This window comes from Silene latifolia, chromosome 7 (genome assembly GCF_048544455.1).
Source record: "Silene latifolia isolate original U9 population chromosome 7, ASM4854445v1, whole genome shotgun sequence".
Lineage (NCBI taxonomy): Eukaryota > Viridiplantae > Streptophyta > Magnoliopsida > Caryophyllales > Caryophyllaceae > Silene > Silene latifolia.
In genome coordinates, this window is record NC_133532.1 from 11,276,455 (window position 1) to 11,294,951 (window position 18,497).

At 34.8% G+C, this 18,497-nt stretch overlaps 2 protein-coding genes across 3 annotated transcripts; both read left to right on the plus strand.

Annotated features, from left to right (window-relative positions):
- Positions 1-12,654: 12,654 nt before the first annotated feature.
- LOC141590886 (berberine bridge enzyme-like 4) lies at positions 12,655-14,396 on the plus strand. Its single transcript, XM_074411401.1, has one exon. It carries the CDS (start codon positions 12,689-12,691, stop codon positions 14,255-14,257), a length of 1,569 nt encoding a protein of 522 aa, XP_074267502.1. The 5' UTR covers positions 12,655-12,688; the 3' UTR covers positions 14,258-14,396.
- A 1,107-nt stretch (positions 14,397-15,503) lies between these two features.
- On the plus strand, positions 15,504-18,490 carry LOC141591735 (isopentenyl phosphate kinase). Of its 2 annotated transcripts, XM_074412171.1 has the most exons (12): positions 15,665-15,841; positions 15,958-16,019; positions 16,203-16,280; positions 16,355-16,397; positions 16,822-16,883; positions 16,957-17,013; positions 17,382-17,417; positions 17,496-17,573; positions 17,663-17,729; positions 17,812-17,874; positions 17,984-18,087; positions 18,181-18,490. In XM_074412171.1, exons 1-12 carry the CDS (start codon positions 15,781-15,783, stop codon positions 18,277-18,279), a joined length of 810 nt encoding a protein of 269 aa, XP_074268272.1. In that variant the 5' UTR covers positions 15,665-15,780; the 3' UTR covers positions 18,280-18,490. The 2 variants fall into 2 exon arrangements, with proteins under 2 accessions (XP_074268271.1, XP_074268272.1); XM_074412170.1 differs by having other exon boundaries at positions 15,504-15,841; positions 15,958-16,280.
- The last annotated feature ends 7 nt before the right edge of the window (positions 18,491-18,497 follow it).

Genomic DNA, 18,497 nt, shown 5'->3' on the forward strand with positions numbered 1-18,497 from the left:
CCTTATATTTTAAATGTTATTTATAGTATAAATATTCACTAAAATTCAAAGTGGAATAATAAAAAATGTTGGGTTAAGGTTTAAAGAGAAAGGGAGCAATAGTATGGGAATGAAAAGAAAATGATATATGGAGTATTTGTTACAAAATTTGGCAAGTGCTTGTTGTACAAACCAAAATGTAATTGGCAAGTCCCGGTTATTTATTGTCATTTTCTATTTTGAGGTGTCTTAGTCAATTGTTGTCCTTTATATTTTAAGAATGAACTTGATGAGCAATTTGATCATTCACGCTCAATTTGTTTCACTTGTCATTTAGTAATTGACCCTCTCCTCTTTCTTTGGTCTTTGTGCCAAAACCAAAGGACAACAATTGACCGGGACGGAGGGAGTACTACTTAAGTAGTTGAGTTGGAGTGTTGGACTATTATGTTCAAATTTTATCCTTATTATTTTTTGGGTTATTATCTCGTGTACCACTGAACTTTTTCGTTTTCTAAAGTGTACCCCTCGTTTTTCACAAAAAAATTTTGACCGACAATAATTCTATGTTACGAGTTCAGAAAACACTAATTTATTTTTTCAAACCAATTATTTCGTCAAGGCCTTGAATTTGAAAAAAAAATTCAACGCTTTTTTAACTCTAGTCTGTAGTTATGGTTGGTCAAAGCTTTTTTTAACGAATAAACTTTGACCGACCGTAATTCTCGACTAGGAGTTGAGACGTCAGTGAATTCTTTTTCAAACTGAAGACCTCTTAAAGACGATCAATTTGAAAAAAACGTTTATCGTATTTGAACTTGTAACCAAGAGTTATTGACGGTCAAAGTTTTTTTGCAAGAAAATAGGGGTAAATCTTAGAAAATGAAAAAGTTTAGGGATATACGAGAGAAGATCACTTATTTTTTTTTTGATGGGGAATTTTATCCTTATTGTTAACACATCCTCTAACTTAATAGATTATTTATATTTAATTAAAATAATAAGAAAAATGTAAAAAAAATATGTTGGATCAAAGGAAATAATATAGTAGTTATTGTGTGCGGCCGTTATATGGTGTGACGGATAAAAAAATAAACTAAGAAATTGAAATTATAGTAGTTATTGTGTGCGGCCGTTATATGGTGTGACGGATAAAAAATGACCACTTAATGTTAAAAAAAAGTCTATTTTATGTAAAAAAAAGTTACCACTATAAAATGATCATTTTATAAAAATTTAAAGAGTAAATTGATTATTACTCTCGTATATATTTCACATTTTTGAAATTTACCCCCTTATAATTTTTTTTTTGAAACTTATTCTCTTATACAATTTTTTTTTGAAACTTACTTCCATCAAATGTAACTCGAACAAATATTGCTCCCTTTTAATGATTCCGACAAAAAAAATAGAATATTTCGTCCAAAATTTAAAATTTGGTACTAACTTTTATTGCTTATGAGTTACGACTATATGTCTTTGGCCTTATTATGTGCCGAATATAAATCACCTTCTTCCTCCCAGATCTGTTAAATTCACCTTCCTCCCAAATTTGTTAAATCCCCCCCTCAGGTTAAAGTCTACGATATAATAAGATTAAGGGCAATATAGTCATAATCAACAAAAGTCAGTACCAAATTTCAAATTTTGAACGAAATATTTTTTTTTTGCCGGAATCATTAATTGAGAGTAATATTTGACCAGAGTTACATTTTACGGGAGCAAGTTTTAAAAAAAAAAAATTATATAGGGGATAAGTTTCAAAAAGTGGATTATATAAAGGAGTAGTAATTAATTTACCCGAATTTAAATGATCATTTTTTTTACCTTAAAATAGTCATTTTTAAGTGATAGTATCGTATCATACAACGGTTTTATGGCATAATTTTGATTGAAATTAAACCTAGAAAACACTGACCTGGTCAGAACGACTTGACCCGAATAATCCAACACCCGAACAAAGAGCTCGAGCATGATCAGTAACCGAATTGACCTAGTTAAATGTGGTCCGACCCAAATGTTTAGTGTTGTATAGAATCCATTAAACCTAATAATTTGAAAATAGTTGACATGAATCTAAAATTATCATACCTGATCTGACTCGAGTTATTGCAAATTTAAAAATAACCTGACTCGAACTGACCTGATCCGAATTCGATATGATTGATCTTTTTATTAGGTCTAGACGTCTAGTCCAAATTAACTCAAAGACAAAATAAAGATATTTTCACTAAGAAATGAGTAGGTAATGATGATGGATTGATGATTGTTGATTCATGGTAAGAACTAGGAAAGATCTATGTCATTCTGCAGTGCAGTGTTTTATGTTGCAGTCAAACTGTTGTGAGGTAAAGGGTACGATTTGGTGTGACGTATCTATTTTAAATACTGTGTTCTGCAAATTGTTTATCATGCCGACATTTTCTTGCCTAAATTCATCTGACTTTTTAATATCTTGGTTTCCCATATGTAATGGGAAAGGGTACGTGTATTAAAACTGGTGGTAGATCTCATTTTTGTGTGATGGACGGCTTATTTTAATTTGGCTAATTAGTCTTCGTTTTTTAGAATAGATTTAATGACCAAATCATCAAAGAAAATAAACGTTAATCACACCTTTGAATTGTCTTCAATGATTTCGCATTTAATTACTATCATCATTGTAGCCAGTTGGTATGAAGGTTATGACATTAGGTAGCACGGACAATCTCTCTAATCAGTTGTTGTGTTCGAGATCGACATTCGTTGGACATACGCCTAAACGTGTTATCTTCTAAACGAGAAATGAGATGTCAAAAGAGATTGATTAGAAAATGAGTTTGAATGGGAAATGAGAATTAGTTATAGTCAAAAGTTAAATTTTACTTTCACTTATTTAATTTAATATTAAATACATTAGAAAAATTAATCATACGTTATTTTAACTATGAAATATATATTTTATTAAATTTAAATAATGTGTACTATGTTCTAAATTTCATGTTAGGGTGCAAACCCTTGTTCCACATCGATAAAATAAAGATGAAAGATCATCTTTAGAAGTGTCTACAAAATATAATAGTACGAGGCCTTTTGGGAAGGAGCCCAAGAGTAAATCCGTGAGGGTTTGGCCCAAAGCGGACAATATCGTACTATTATGGGTTGTGGACACAGATGCAGCAGAGGCCCAACACGGGTTATTCACGTTTCCGCACAACAAGTGGTATCAGAGCCCAAGGTTCGACTTGGGCTAGACACGAGGATGCATCAACAGGCCCAAGACTTGAAGTTGTACACTGTAAGGCATGGAACTCCTAGCTCGGGGTGAGTCCTTGAGCAGACCCGGTCCAGGGTTAAATGGATGAAAGGCGTCATAGGTCTTGGGGGACAAAGACCATTTGTGTACTAGAACTGTTGATCAGGTAGACCCTTATCAGATTGGGTGCCACAGGTCTGGTGGGTCTGCTCTGATACCACTTGTTGTGCGGAAGCGTGAATATCACGTGTTGGGCCTCTGCTGCATCTGTGTCCACAATCCATAATAGTACAATATTGTCCGCTTTGGGTCAAGCCCTCACGGATTTACTCTTGGGCTCCTTCCCAAAAGGCCTCGTACTATTATATTTTCTGGACACTTATAAAGACGATCTTCCATCTTTATTCTAACGATGTGGGACAAGGGTTTGCACCCTAACAATCCTCCCCTCAAACCAAGGACCATCATCTTGACTCGGACCTTGACCTCCATGGAGGACTCTCCCACTCTACAGCCCCAACTTTTAGACACCCGAAACATCACAAGTCTTGATAACCTCCCCTTATCCGACACACCATGCTACCACGAGCCGTTCATATGCCCTTCTTGTGGATTTGTTACACATGTATATCGAACATCCTCTGCATCCAATATACCCTGGACCGGGTCCGTCACTTCAGAAGTCCTAGAACACAAACGGTCTCTGGCATCCAACCTGGAAAGGACCAACCAAACCTCTGGCACCCAATATGATAAGGGTCCACCTGATCAACAGTTCTAGCACACAAATGGTCTTTGTCCCACAAGACCTATGACGCCTTTAATCCATTTAACCCTGGACCGGGTCTGCTCAAGGACTCACCCGAGCTAGGAGTTCCATGCCTTACAGTGTACAACTTCAAGTCTTGGGCCTGCTGATGAATCCTCGTGTCTAGCCCAAGTCGAACCTTGGGCTCTGATACCACTTGTTGTGCGGAAGCGTGAATATCCCCGTGTTGGGCCTCTGCTGCTGTATCTGTGTCCACAACCCATAATAGTACGATATTGTCCGCTTTGGGCCAAGCCCTCACGGATTTACTCTTGGACTCCTTCCCAAAAGGCCTCGTACTATTATATTTTGTTGACACTTCTAAAGATGATCTTCCATCTTTATTCTATCGATGTGGAACAAGGGTTTGCACCCTAACATTTCATGTGATGCCGTATCACGTGTCCGTGTCCGTTTTAGTGCTACCTAGATTATAACCGAAGTATTGTGAATAATAACCTACAGTTTAAATATCGTTCATAACTCATATTTTAATTCCGGTCTTTAATTTTGTTTCTCCTTCGGTACCTCATCAGATGGATCACGTGTTCTATATTTTTCTTACTCTAAATCTTACTTTTACATTCTTATGAACAATTTATTACACAGTTCTTGAAATTAATAACTGTAGTCAATAATTTATTTTTAGTAATCGCCATTGTAGCTTTGTTAGGATCAATGCCAAATAGAGGGCTAGTAGTTTACCCTTATGAATTGGATAAAAGATTTAAAATTTTAATTTACTATTTTTTTGCAAATTTATTACAACGCTGGCTGGTAAACATGTCTTTTTTTAGGTATTATCACGAAGATATTGTAGACAATATAATAACTCGCATTTCATTCAAATTTTGTCTTCTGTTTATTTATATAGATTGTATTCCACATAAGCGTATGTAGTTAATATTTGCTAATTGCTATATGTGTTAGTATAGTAAGGGTGGACAAAATTCAGTCCGGACCGGAAAAATGGTCCGGAAAGACCGGAGTTATTTATTTATTTATTTTTTCTTAAAAAAATATTATAATCCGGGCCGATGGACCGAATTTGAAAAGTGGGCATATTATGGCAAATTTCGGTCCAACCGCTCCGCTCCCGGACCAGAATTTTTGTAATCCGTCAAATCCCGGTCCGTGATTTTTGTCGATTCCAGTTTCGGTCCAAACCGATTCTGGTCCGGTCCGGTATGGTCTGGTTTTGTACCGTTGCACAATCCTAAGTATAGTTGATAGAGAGAGCGGTATTAGGGACATTTACCCCTATAAAACCGAAAAAGGATAATGGTTACGATATGAGTCATATGACCAAGTTCAAATCTAAGATCCGCCCCTAAGCAAAATGTGATATGACCAAGTGACAAAGGTTGTCCCAAACCAGCTCAATCATGATATTGAATTCGTAATCATCTTTGTATAACTGTATTCTTCATACCCCTTCAAACCTTGATTGATTCTTCAAATTACAGCTAGCATTGACAAAGAGATAAAAGATGAAAATTCATAGTATTTCCTAATTAGACAATGACAACTTACTGATTAGGCATTACTTACGAGTTACGATTGATTAGATGCAAAATTTAAGGATTAGGACATGCCACATTAAAAGTTACTTACCCTAGAATAATGATATGGCAATCATTAATCATAAAGTCTGAAAAGTAACTACGAATAAGAATTTAGAAAGCAAAGAAAAAGGCATTTTTTATTCGTGTTGCCATTATATGCCATTACGGTATTTTATGAGTAGGTCTCTTTTAAGACGGTTTTGTCTTAACACCAGAAAATATCAATATTTTTTAATAGAAAGTAATCATTTAATGATAAAATGGTATAATTAAAGTTGTCACTTTTTTAATAAAAAACTGATGGTAACATTTTATCAGAAAATTTTTACATTTCATCATAAAATTTGGTTCTTGTTAATTTTGGACAGAAATAGTCCGTCTGGAATAAGTATTTGCCGTATTTTATATGTATAGTAATTATTTTGTGTGAACGTTTATGGTGTGACGAATAAAAAGTGATAAATTTAATTAATCATAAATAAACAATGATAATTTTATGTTAAAAGGTGACCATTTTTAGAAAAGTGATTAATTTATAGTAATAAAATTTGGTCGCTATTCAACTTAAAATGATCACTTTTAAGTGGCTGTATTGTAAATTTGCATCATACGATGATTTTAGAATATAATTTGTGATATATATGGATATATGATTTGGATGTTTGTCCTATGTTTGGGAATAAAACTAAAAAGAAAATGCTTGTATTATTTGTTGCTTTTCTTTATTGCATATACTTTTTTTGTGCATCGACCTGCCATGGGGATATATCAAAGACAACTTAGGACACTTGCTCATGCAGTTTGTCAACATGAGCCACACTCCTTTCCCTATATAGGAACTTTATTCTAAATACTTCCAAAGTTTGGCTATTTTTACCAATTAATGCCAACTTGTGTGTTTTAAAAAAAAATTCAAAAGGGTTATAATAATATTTGTTTTCCAAGTGAATTCGTAACTATTATCTTTTTATCCAGTGTTCTTCCAATAAATTTGATAATCCGACAAATTATGTACATTAGAACATCCATCTTTTTTTTTTTACGAGATTTAATTTATAGAATTGCACTAAAAAGGTATAGTCTCAGGATAAACGGATCTCCTGACTCAAAAAGGCTACACATACACGAGGTGTATGGTAAAAGTCATACACGATCAATGACATCGCGACACGTGGCAAATTATAGTTATTATCTATTGATTAGTGTAAAGTTACGTTAGTAATTTTAGATGTGTGGTTAACTTGTTAAGTTAATCTTATTAACTATGGCCCTGTTTGGTAATCAGTAGATTGCTATTAGCAGAAGCAGATTGGTCAAGCAGATTATAAATGACAGATTGGATTAAAGGGTTTGACAAGTATATTTCAATTAGCAGATTTAGTAGAAGTGTTTGGTAATTAGCAGATTTTGGTTAATAGATTGTTGTATCTATGTGTAAATTGTTGACGAATTCATATTTCATAATCTACTAATGTTGATATGCTGGGTAGAAAAGCATATTGAAAACAGTAGATTGAGCTCCAATCTACTATTTCAATATGTCATTTACCAAACACTCAAAATAGTGGATTGGTGAGTCAAACATGCTAAAAGTCTTGAATATGCTGAAAATTTCTCAATCCGCCGTTTACCAAACACCCCCTATATTTAGATCAAAAATGTTGTTGATAAGGCTTGAACCCATGACCTCTTGGTGGACATACACTTGTTAAGTTAATCTTATTAACTATAGTAAGGGCATTCAAACCAAGAAGTTGTGGGATCGAGCCTCATCAATGTCTTTTTTGAGGTTTGACTTAATAATAATAATTCTAATGTATAGTTAACTAGATGTAGTTAGCAATTTAACTACAAATGCTAAATTACTAACCTAGCCTTAAACCAACTAATGAAGATTAACTCTAGTTTACCAAGTGTCACAATGTAATTGGTTGTGTATGGAAAAACTCATACACTTCGTGTATGTATATAAGTTGTTCAATATTTTAGCTAAATTAACTCATATATATATTAGCAAAAGGGTTATGATTATTTATTGTAACTTCATGTTAGCTAGGTTACATTTCATTAGCAAAAGTATTCAATATTTCAATTCAAAGCGTATGTTGATGTAATATGTAGAAGATACTCATGTATGAAATCACTAAAAGTTGGAAATCACAAACCTTATAATTGAGGCTTCTTCCACCCTCTCAAGTTAAATTTAACAACCCTTTCATATACAAAGGCCCCTTTCTATCCAGGTTCAATTTTAAGAACCTTAATAATCTTTTTTTTTTTTTTTTTAAAAAAAAAGAAAACTCTGGATTTGATCACTAGAAAACACTTTTTTTTTTCATGGAGTAATAGCATGTTGTGCTATTCCGATTATCAAAGTCGGAGTCCAAGAACAAGAGACGTAACCACACATTTGGTGGAACTAGTAGATTCAGGCCTAAATAGTAAACCAATTTCATAATGTTTGGTAAACTACATTTTCTGATAGCATTTTGTTCGAAATTGACTATTTTTAAATACGTTGTCAATAACAACATATAGTAATTTGTAATTGTATATTCAATTTATAAATGAAAGCAATCTTATTGTTCTATAATCTGCTAATTACTAAACGTCATTTCTTAGTTTTTTAATTTAATTTGATAGTTAAATCTGATACTAAAATCTGCAAACCATATTTTACTAACGTGGCCTGCTATTAGAAATCATCGGTTGATTGAAACATGGCTAATATTTGGCACATAGCTACCATTGAGATCATAGCTAATGTCCAAATTCAAGAGCCCATAAAATCTATTGACCTAAAATTTGAGTAAAATGAACGCTCTCTAATTGGACCGATATTCTTTGTATTTGCTTTTAATTGATGGTCCATCTTCTGGCCATAAGATTTAATCAGCCCATATATTTGGGCCGTTGAATAACAACTGAACTTCTAGTTCCAAATATAATGTTGCTTTTTTATGGATGAGTTTTACCTTTTTATAAAACTTTTTCCATTATTTTTTCATATTATGCCCTTTGTATAAAGACAAAAAAAAGAAAAAAAAGAAAAGAAACTCTTTCTAATTTTTGTCCTCACAGAAGTAAACAAACCTGTTAAATTTCACAATTATGGATGTTAAATCTCATATTGATCAAGTAATAATTCTAATTATTAAGTTTATTAATTACTCCGTATGTTATATCAAATTTGGGAATTAATTTACACCAATTAAATTAGGGTTTTTTTTAAAGTGTATGATAGTGTTAGAGGAGGTGGAGAAGGGGAATCCGGTGTGCATCGGGCTAGGATTGATAGATTTGAAGATTTAACGAGTAATTTACTTTAATTTAGTTGATACACTCGAATGCTATTGTAGGTTTGATTTGATCAAGTTGTTTGAGATTCACAGTACATGAAAAAAAACTAATCATATAATTTTGTACAATCAAACAACCCTAATTTTTCAATTTATGAGAATCCAGTTCATCTATTTACCGTGGCAACCAAACAACACTATAAAATGTCACTTCGGTAAATATGGTAATTTAGTATTTAATTAGTATGGGTTTAGTACTCTGTAAGATAATACTCACGAAGGGCGAATAAAGCAAGGTACACTCGAGTCATAACAATTATCCGATGGCAATCAAACGACCCCTCAATTCTCCAATGGGCCACATCATCATCTACGGTTATCTCAATCATTTCAACATTTTTTCTATTAAACTGACTGATTAGCTTAATTAGGTTTATATTTTAGAATCTCCATTGATTAAATAATTAGATTTATGTTTGTATTGATTGAATGAAAGAGATTTGCAAAGATTGAAACTTCATCACGGACTATTGAAAGACTTTAATTGTATAATTATTTTAAGCGTTATTGCCGAATCAATGAGATATGCTGATTTGCTGGTGCACAGAAGTCATGTTAACTGCGGCAAATCTGCCTAGTTCCCTGTAATGTTGGACAATAATGTTAATTGTTTAAACAGTTAGTCGATCTTAACACGGAAATATTCGTCTTAAGGGTAAATTAGGAGTCAAATAATACACTATTTGTATGAAAAAGACGAATTAATATTTTGTTTCTGCCTAGACATTTTACTAATGTCTCACTATGCATATTTGATGCATCTTAAGATGAAGACAATACTTCCGTCTTAAATATGATTTTGTGTTGTTTAAAATAGTTCCGTTGATTTTCAAAAGAACTATTGTATGTGTCATTATTAGTATAAAAAATGTAACTAATATTAATAATACCTTTGGATTCATCTTAGTAATACTACGTAACTATTTAACGGTTTTAAGTGAGAATTTGTATTAACTTGGTGATAATATATACTTGTGGATACAGGATAATAGAGAGAAAATTATCTAGTTGGGATTTTTATTTCTCGGGAGCTGAGGGAAGAGTTGGTTCGAGAACTAATCCTTCCCCTATATCATTTTTGTTAGTGCAAATTTGTATAGTTGTTATAAGAACTTGAACCTCAAATGGTTTTTTTTAACATGCCTGTCCGTCTGGAAGATGCGATATTGGCATCAGTAAAACAAGTCAAATAAGTGGATAAAACAAAAAAACGGAATGCTTAAAAAATGACAAATTTTTGACCCATCTATCTATATAAAGCAGTGTATTTAACCCGTTCTATGCTTATACGCGTTATAGTCTACGAGTTTGTTGCACTCATAATAGTGGCTGTGCCCGTCACCGAATTGTTTCACCGTGTATTTCATGCTTTATTTACTTCACGTCTCTTCACCAATCATAGTTTTAGACTTTTAGCGCATGATCGATTTTATTCGATCAAAAGTTGTAGGACGACCTTAAAATGCATTACATAGTCACGTCACACGTGATAAGGATGGAAATGTGAAAAACTAATTTTTGCAAATCAGGTGATTGTAGGACGGTAATTATTGGCCGACAGTTCGTAGTTCATAGATACAAGAGAGGCGGTAAGTTTGACTCGATCCGAGTAACCGAACCTATATCCAAGTGAACCTGAGAATATTGTGCACGAAAACTGACCCGACCCGACCCATAATCCAGCACGACTTGTTGACCCCACCTGATATGTCAATATGAACTCGACCTGATTATTGATGACCCGACAATTTTTAAGCTTAATATTAATCAAAATGAAAGCGATGTAATGCTTAGTTTGATACGTTTGACTTATTAATGAAGTAACTAAATCAAATAAAGATTGAAAAGTGAAAACTAATTTTAATGGCAAAAAACTGAAGTAATGCGATAAAATAACTAGAATCAATAATGACCAGACCCAAACTGGTAAACCGCTATATCATTTGACCTGAAATAACCCGATGCAAAAACGACCTGACTCGACCCGGATCCGACTTAATTCGAAAGATATGCTGACTCGATATGATCCAAACCGACTTAACCGGACTGATCCAATTACCACTTGTAATAGACACCATACCACTAAGGCACAAACTGTAGTATAACTTGTATAGTTTATGAATTTATTTATAATAAAGTTTTGAGTTTTGTTGTAAAATTTATGTGTTTAAATGTAAAGTCTAGTAGCTCATTCACGTAACCAAACATCAAGTTCAAAAAATTGTGAACGTGACGCCAAAAAATTTGAATATAACTTTGAGAAATTTAATACATTTAGGGCTTACTTGATATGAGAATAATTATTAAATGAATAATAGAGCTAAAATGAATTAAAAAATATAGGAAAGTGATTGGGGTTGGAGATAGAAATGGATCGAAATGGGAAAATATAGTGTAATATTCCCTTCATTAAGGGAATAATTGTTACCTACCTCTCCCCCCAAGTAATGCATTACCTACATATAGAGGTAATAACTCCTCCCTCTACCTTCTCCTTTCACCTTCCACAACCACCACTAACCACCAACTTCTTCCCATTTTAGCTTCCATTACTCTCATCCCAAGCAAGCCTTTAGAAAAAGATACACCTAAGCTTAGTCAAATTTGATATGGTTGTTCTAGGGGTGGTCATCAGTGCGGGTCGGCCGGGTCCGGACGGGCTGGGTCAGGGTTTGGAAGACCCGGAACCGGCCCGAGCCAGGGGCCGAGTCGGGCCGGTCCGGGTCAAAAGTGACTCGTAAGGCGGGTCTGGGTTTGGACGGGCCGGGTTTGACATTTGGGGACCTGGAACCGGCCCAAATATAGGGCGGGTCGGGCCGGATTTGTGCCCGGGTCAGGCGGGCCGAGTTCATCCACGGGTCACAAGCGGGCCGGGTCAGCAAGGCCGACGCGCACTAATGACCAGCCCTAGGTTGTTCAATACTAATGTATATCTGAATGTATAATTTATTTTGTTTGTTCATTCAAATTATATGTTTAAGGGTATTTTTTTAAATCAAAAGTGAATAAAAAAAATTGAGACTCTACTATTTTCTCTTTTAAAATGGTGTTATTGATTTGATCAAAACCCGTTATTACGTTGGAGGATATACATTATCAACAGTGACTTTCGGTCCCAATTCTATAGACGGTGGTCACTAAGTACTCAGTTAATGTATTATACAACTGGTTGTTGAGCTCTATTAACAAATTTATGGAGTTATGTTAAAAAGTTGTTGAATTTAACAGAATAATTATTAAGTTCAATAACTACGTAAAATAACTTAATAACTTGTAAAATAACTCAACAACTTTGTGTGAGAACTCAATAACTTTAACGCGGCTGTATAATGCTATTATATAACTGGTTGCCTAATTCCTTAAAATGAACCCGATCTCGATTGGGAAATTATAACACGGGAACTCATAAATTGTGCTAAAACCACTCCAGAAATTATGACTACTCCTAGCAAAACATAGTTTTACTACAAGTAGTCATAATTTATATTTTTGGATGACTTTACTTTTATTCATGGGGTTGTTTGACTTTTGCCATCTTCCTAATATCTTCCTAATAATCCTTGCTTTTAAAGCCAACACGTTCTAATATATGACTCTCGTAATTGACTATTGCATTCAAATCCTTCTATAGTTGTCAATTATCATACAAAGTTCTATATATAATTAACATGAAATTGTATAGTGCACAAACACACCATTATACACATACATACAAACATACATTGACAATTTTTTACAAAATATGAAATTCTATACAATTCAATTATCTATTGTCTTTTTAATTTTTGTTTCAAATGTTATAACATCACATTCATCTATTAATGGTTTTATTCAATGTCTCCCAACTAAGTCGAGTCCGACAAAACCCGTCTCTAAGGCCATTTTCACCCCTAATAACTCTTCTTTCTTACGAGTTTTACAAACTTACATTCGTGATAGTCGATTCAACACATCCTCGACTCCTAAACCTCTCGCTATAGTCACGGCCTTGGACATTACCCATGTCCAAGCAACCGTGCTATGCGCGAAAGTCAACGGGTTACAAATTAGGATTAGGAGTGGAGGTCATGACTTTGAGGGTATGTCATATGTTTCTAAGGACCCATTTGTGATCCTTGACATGTTTAATCTTCGGTCAATTAGTATCAATTTAACAAATCAAACGGCTACGGTCCAAGCCGGTGCAACCCTAGGCGAGTTGTATTACTCGATTGCTAAATCGAGTAATACCCTTGCCTTCCCGGCCGGGATATGTCTTACCCTTGGCGCGGGAGGGCATTTTAGTGGGGGTGGGTACGGACCCATGCTAAGGCAATTCGGCTTGTCCATCGATAATATTATCGATGCACAAATCGTTGATGTTAATGGTAACGTCCTTAATCGAAAAAGTATGGGTGAAGACCTTTTTTGGGCGATTAGAGGAGGTGGCGGGGCTAGTTTCGGCGTAGTTTTATCATGGAACATTAAATTAGTACAAGTTCCATCGATTGTCACGGTCTTTAACGTACAAAAGACGTTACAACAAGGTGCTACGGATATTGTCCTACAATGGCAACAAATCGCGGCCAAAATTGACCGAAAACTATTTATAAGAGTACAACCACAAGTACAATTTATCGGAGGTAGCAAGACGGTCCAAGTATCGTTCATTGGAATGTATCTCGGACGTGCTAGCACTTTAACGTCCTTGATGAAGACGAGTTTTCCTTTATTAGGCTTACAAGAGAGTGATTGCATTGAAATGCCGTGGGTCAAAACTAATTTATTTTGGAATGGCATACCGATAACCTCTCCGATTGAGGTACTATTACAACGTACTCCAACATCGCCCCACTCGTACGCAAAACACAAATCCGATTTTGTAAAATCGTCGATCCCAAGGGCCGGATTAGAGGCAATATGGAAGAAAATGATTGAGGTCGAAAACGTGTTGATGCAATGGAATCCATACGGTGGAAGAATGAGTGAAATTCCCGAGAATGCGACTGCATTCCCGCATAGAGCGGGGAATTTATTCAAGATGCAATATATTAAATTTTGGCAAGATGATAGTAACCAAGCATTGAACTCAAATATCCAAGCGACTCGAGATCTTTACGCTACATTTACCCCGTTTGTGTCTAGTAATCCAAGAGAAGCGTTCTTGAATTATAGAGATGTTGATGTTGGAACCAATGTTAATGGAAATACGGGTTTTGCTATGGATTTTTTTAAGGGTAATGTTAAGAGGTTGATGCAAGTTAAGGCCAAGGTTGATCCAAGTAATTTCTTTAGGTATGAACAAAGTATTCCGTTACAGTCTAGCAAGTGAATTATCAATGAGTGCTTGTGGATGATAGAAGGTGCATTAATACATAAATGAGAAGATGATATTATGTACGCGTATAACTCACTCTTCATTGTAACATCTCTTTATTTGTTTTAACTATGACTAATGATGTAAGTGGTAATGACTCTCCTCTCTTAAACAAGTGGTTAAGGTTCGATTCCCATTAAATTATCTTCATTACCCAGAAGGAGATTGCCCTAACCGTCGGTAGGGAATACTCCTGGTTCACAAAAAAAAAAAAAAAAAAAAAAAAAAAACTATGGCGAAAGTTTTGAAGTTTTGGATTGAGTTTTTACTTGTGAGTGTGTGAAAACTATGTAGAAACAAAGTATTTTTTTCACTAGTATGGATATATTTATCTACAAGTGTTTTTAGATAGTTAGAAATAATTAGCTAACATTGCCCTTTGGGCTACGAAATACGCTATTCTATTATGTCTCATTGGACAAAAACTAAGAGAAAGATGGTGAACCGAAGTCGTATGCTACCAAAGATAATATTTATAATACCTTAAATCAAATATAGTATATGGTAATAAGGATCGATCCACACTGAAGGCGATGTAATTAATGTGTAAGAAGTAAAGAGTACAAGTAACAGGAGGGGTTTATAATGATTGATTAACTAAAGATGAATTCAGATGATTAAGGTCTTGGATCAACAAACAACAAACCAATTGGTCTTCGATTGTCTTTAATTCAATTAGTCTGAAGTACTCTATTGTGGAAATACAAGTTTCCTTCTTCGTCTTAAGTATAGTCAACTAACTCAAAACGCGATATTAGAAGACCCCTAATTATTGAACAATCTAATCCACGCGTCTAGATTTAATCCAACAACAACATTAACAATCCAAGGAAGAAATGAAAATAACGATCTTTAACACACGCTATTGCAAGTTTTAAGTATAGTCTCTGAGGTCTTATTATTATACTCCCTCTATTCAACTTCACTTTACAAGTTTTTTTTATAACGTTTGTCAACGCAACTTTTACACGATAAATATCATTAACTGCGTATTTGCAAAAATTATAAAAGTTAGATATTTTTAATGTACTCTTAAAGACGAATCAAATAAGATCCCACATGAATATATTTTCACTTATGTATAAAGAGAAAATTGAAGTTGAATGTCCACTTGTGAATAGTGCGCAAAATAGAAAGTTGCAAAGTGGAGTTGAATGGAGGGAGTAGTTTGTAGGGTTCCCTTTGTGTTACAGATGCCAGCATATGCTCCTTCCTTGTTCCTTGGGGAATGGGGAGAGTGACGGTGAAGGTGTATATATATATATATATTATATTTGCAAGTTTGAAATGTCTACACTCTACACCTATTTGATTATTTCAATTCAACTTTCATACTTTCATTCAATATATATTTCAATTGAATTCAGTTTAGTACTAACTCAATTCTATTTAAATAAATTCTTAATCTATTTTACTTATTATAAGATCTAAACTGAATCTTGATAATTTTGAGGAGTAAAGTCAAAAGGGTTTTTGTTATGGAGAAATGGCAGAATGAATATGAGCTCCGTAAACCCCTTCGCTGCATTGTCAAACTCGGTTACATTCCCTTCTTTTCATCCATAATTTATTCTTATACCTTTTTTTTTTTTTTTTTTTTTTTTTTAATAATAATAATTAATGGACTTGTATGGTATTGATAAACACACAAATAGGGGGTGCAGCAATAACCTGCAAGAATGAACTGGAGAAGATCAATCAACAAAATCTGACACAAGTATGTATGGACTTGCGTGAATCCATGATGTCGCCTCAAGTTGTTGTTGTTGGGATGGATTGGAGCACTAGACCTGGAAAATCACTTATTTCTGTTGATGTCAATCACATTGCGAATCAGCCTCTTCCAGATTCCAATAACTTCATTATTGTTCACGGTGCTGGTTCATTTGGTCATTTTCAGGCCAGTCAATCCGGGGTACACAAGGGAGGACTTGATCAATCTCTAGTCAAAGCTGGCTTTGTTGCCACCCGCATTTCTGTAAGAAACCGTCTCAACCAAAAGCCCTTTTATACTTTGTTAACTAATGTAACCATTTATTGCTTTTCTTACAGGTCACCTCACTCAATTTGGAAATTGTTAGGGCACTCGCTCAAGGTATCTTATATTTCCTCCCTCTTTCCGTTTTCATGGTAGTCGGATTTTCTTCCCTCTTTCCTTTTTTGGAAGGTTTTGTGTGGGGTATAGTGTTTTGTGTGGTCCAAAATCATTTTCTTATTTCTCGTGCAAAATAGAAGGGGAATAAATGAGTGAATAGGAGGCAGTATATCTCACTGCAAATACACCCCATTTTTTTTCAGTAGGTCTCATGAGAGACCGTCTCCCACTAATTTAGTTAGTGAGAGATATAGTAGGAAAAAAGGATTTACAGTGGGTCACTCACCCTCATCATGTGAGAGGTTTCTCAATAACGTTATTGAGAGACCGTCTATCCGGAGTTTTTGTGTTTTTGTAATCAGGTTACCTCTAATAACCCATTGAGATTGCTAAATTGTTTAATGATGCTTATGTTATGTTGCAGAGGGTATCCCCTCAGTTGGAATATCTCCATTTTCTAGTGGATGGACAACATCTCAGAGAAATGTTAGTGATTATTGCTGATAAAATAATTGTCACAGAAATTCTAGGGATTACTGATGTCATTTTGTGAATTCAGGTTGCCTCTGCAGACATCGCTACTGTAGCCACAGCAATTGACTCTGGTTTTGTCCCTGTAAGTAATGTTTTACTTTGGCAGTATTATACCAAGTCTCAATACACACAACTCATCTTCATTGACTTTGTAGAAGATCCTATATCAAAAGATTGATTTATTCTTGCATACTCCTCTCCGCAGCTCAAAGAAGAAGACAACAGCCAAGCACTATGCAAGAATAAATCAATCTTTTGCTCAGCTGTTGTCTTCTTCTTTGAGCTGCGGAGAGGAGTTGGTTGTCAACCTGACACTTAATAGAGTCTGAGTAGTTTAATGTTAGTCATCTCATTGTTGTGTATCTTGGCCTCCTGCAGTATTACTTCATAATGATTAGGTTTGTCTATGCATATCATAATTTTGTGTCTGATTTAGATAATTTTTTTCAGGTCTTGCATGGAGATGCAGTACTAGATCACTCACAGGTTGCTCTTTCTTCATCTCTACTGATATAGCTCTGTTTGTAGAGTAAGCAGCTAATGCTCCAGTACATATGTCAACAGGGCTGTACCATCTTGAGCGGGGATGTAATCATACGACATCTTGCACATTCATTGAAGCCGGAATATGTCGTTTTTCTCGTATCCATTCTTACTACCTAATTGGTTTTTCCAATCTGCTTATATCCTGGCATTTCAATAGATTTAGATTTCTTTAATAATATTTCTAGACAGATGTTTTTGGTGTATATGACCGTCCTCCATCAGATCCTGATGCGATATTATTACGTGAGATAGGTGAGTTGTGAGCAGACTCCATGAAGGGTGATGTTTTCGTATGTTTGTGTGCATTACAGAATTAACTCTCTGTTTGTAACAGCGGTTGATGAAGATGGTAGCTGGAGTGTCATCAATCCTGCCCCAGAAACTATGAGTAAGCAAGGTAAGTAGTCGGCTGGGAGTTTGGGACGGGACAGTGACAATGTTATCAGATGACTAACAACTATACGACCATTTTCTTTTCTTTCAAATTTTGCGACTTTGATCCACAGTTGAGATAACAGTAGCGGCTCATGACACAACTGGAGGCATGGTGACCAAGATTTCTGAAGCGGCAGCCATTGCTAAGCTCGGTATTGATGTATACATTGTAAAGGTATAGTAGAAGAGGCTAAACTCTGTATGTTGTCTACAACATATGTTTTCTGGTGATTGTTGGTCGTCTCAGTTATGTTGCTTGATGATGCAGGCAGCCACAGATCATTCCTTGAAGGCTTTGAAAGGAGAAGTCGAAAGAAACCTCCCTGACGATTGGCTTGGAACTGCCATTCGGTTCAAAAGGGATTAGTAACACACTGCATTTCTGCAGACATGACTTTTTAGAAGAATATTGGTATAGACTCGAGCTCACAAAAATCAACTCTCTGTTTGTAACAAAAATTATCAATGGATGAATTTGTGTCAACACTTGAATATGTATTCGTATCGTATCTGCTACCTGTAGAGATCTATACATTCAATCTGCTACCTTGTGATCTACATGTATTAATGCTTCATGCAACCTGA

Bases quoted from the DNA above. Each gene is read 5' to 3' on its own strand.
- LOC141591735 (XM_074412170.1), top strand. From the start codon at position 15,781: ATGGAGAAATGGCAGAATGAATATGAGCTCCGTAAACCCCTTCGCTGC. The intron at 15,842-15,957 runs GTTACATTCCCT...ACACACAAATAG, and splicing joins TCGCTGCATTGTCAAACTCG to GGGGTGCAGCAATAACCTGC. The intron at 16,398-16,821 runs GTATCTTATATT...GTTATGTTGCAG, and splicing joins TGTTAGGGCACTCGCTCAAG to AGGGTATCCCCTCAGTTGGA.
- LOC141590886 (XM_074411401.1), top strand. From the start codon at position 12,689: ATGAAATTCTATACAATTCAATTATCTATTGTCTTTTTAATTTTTGTT.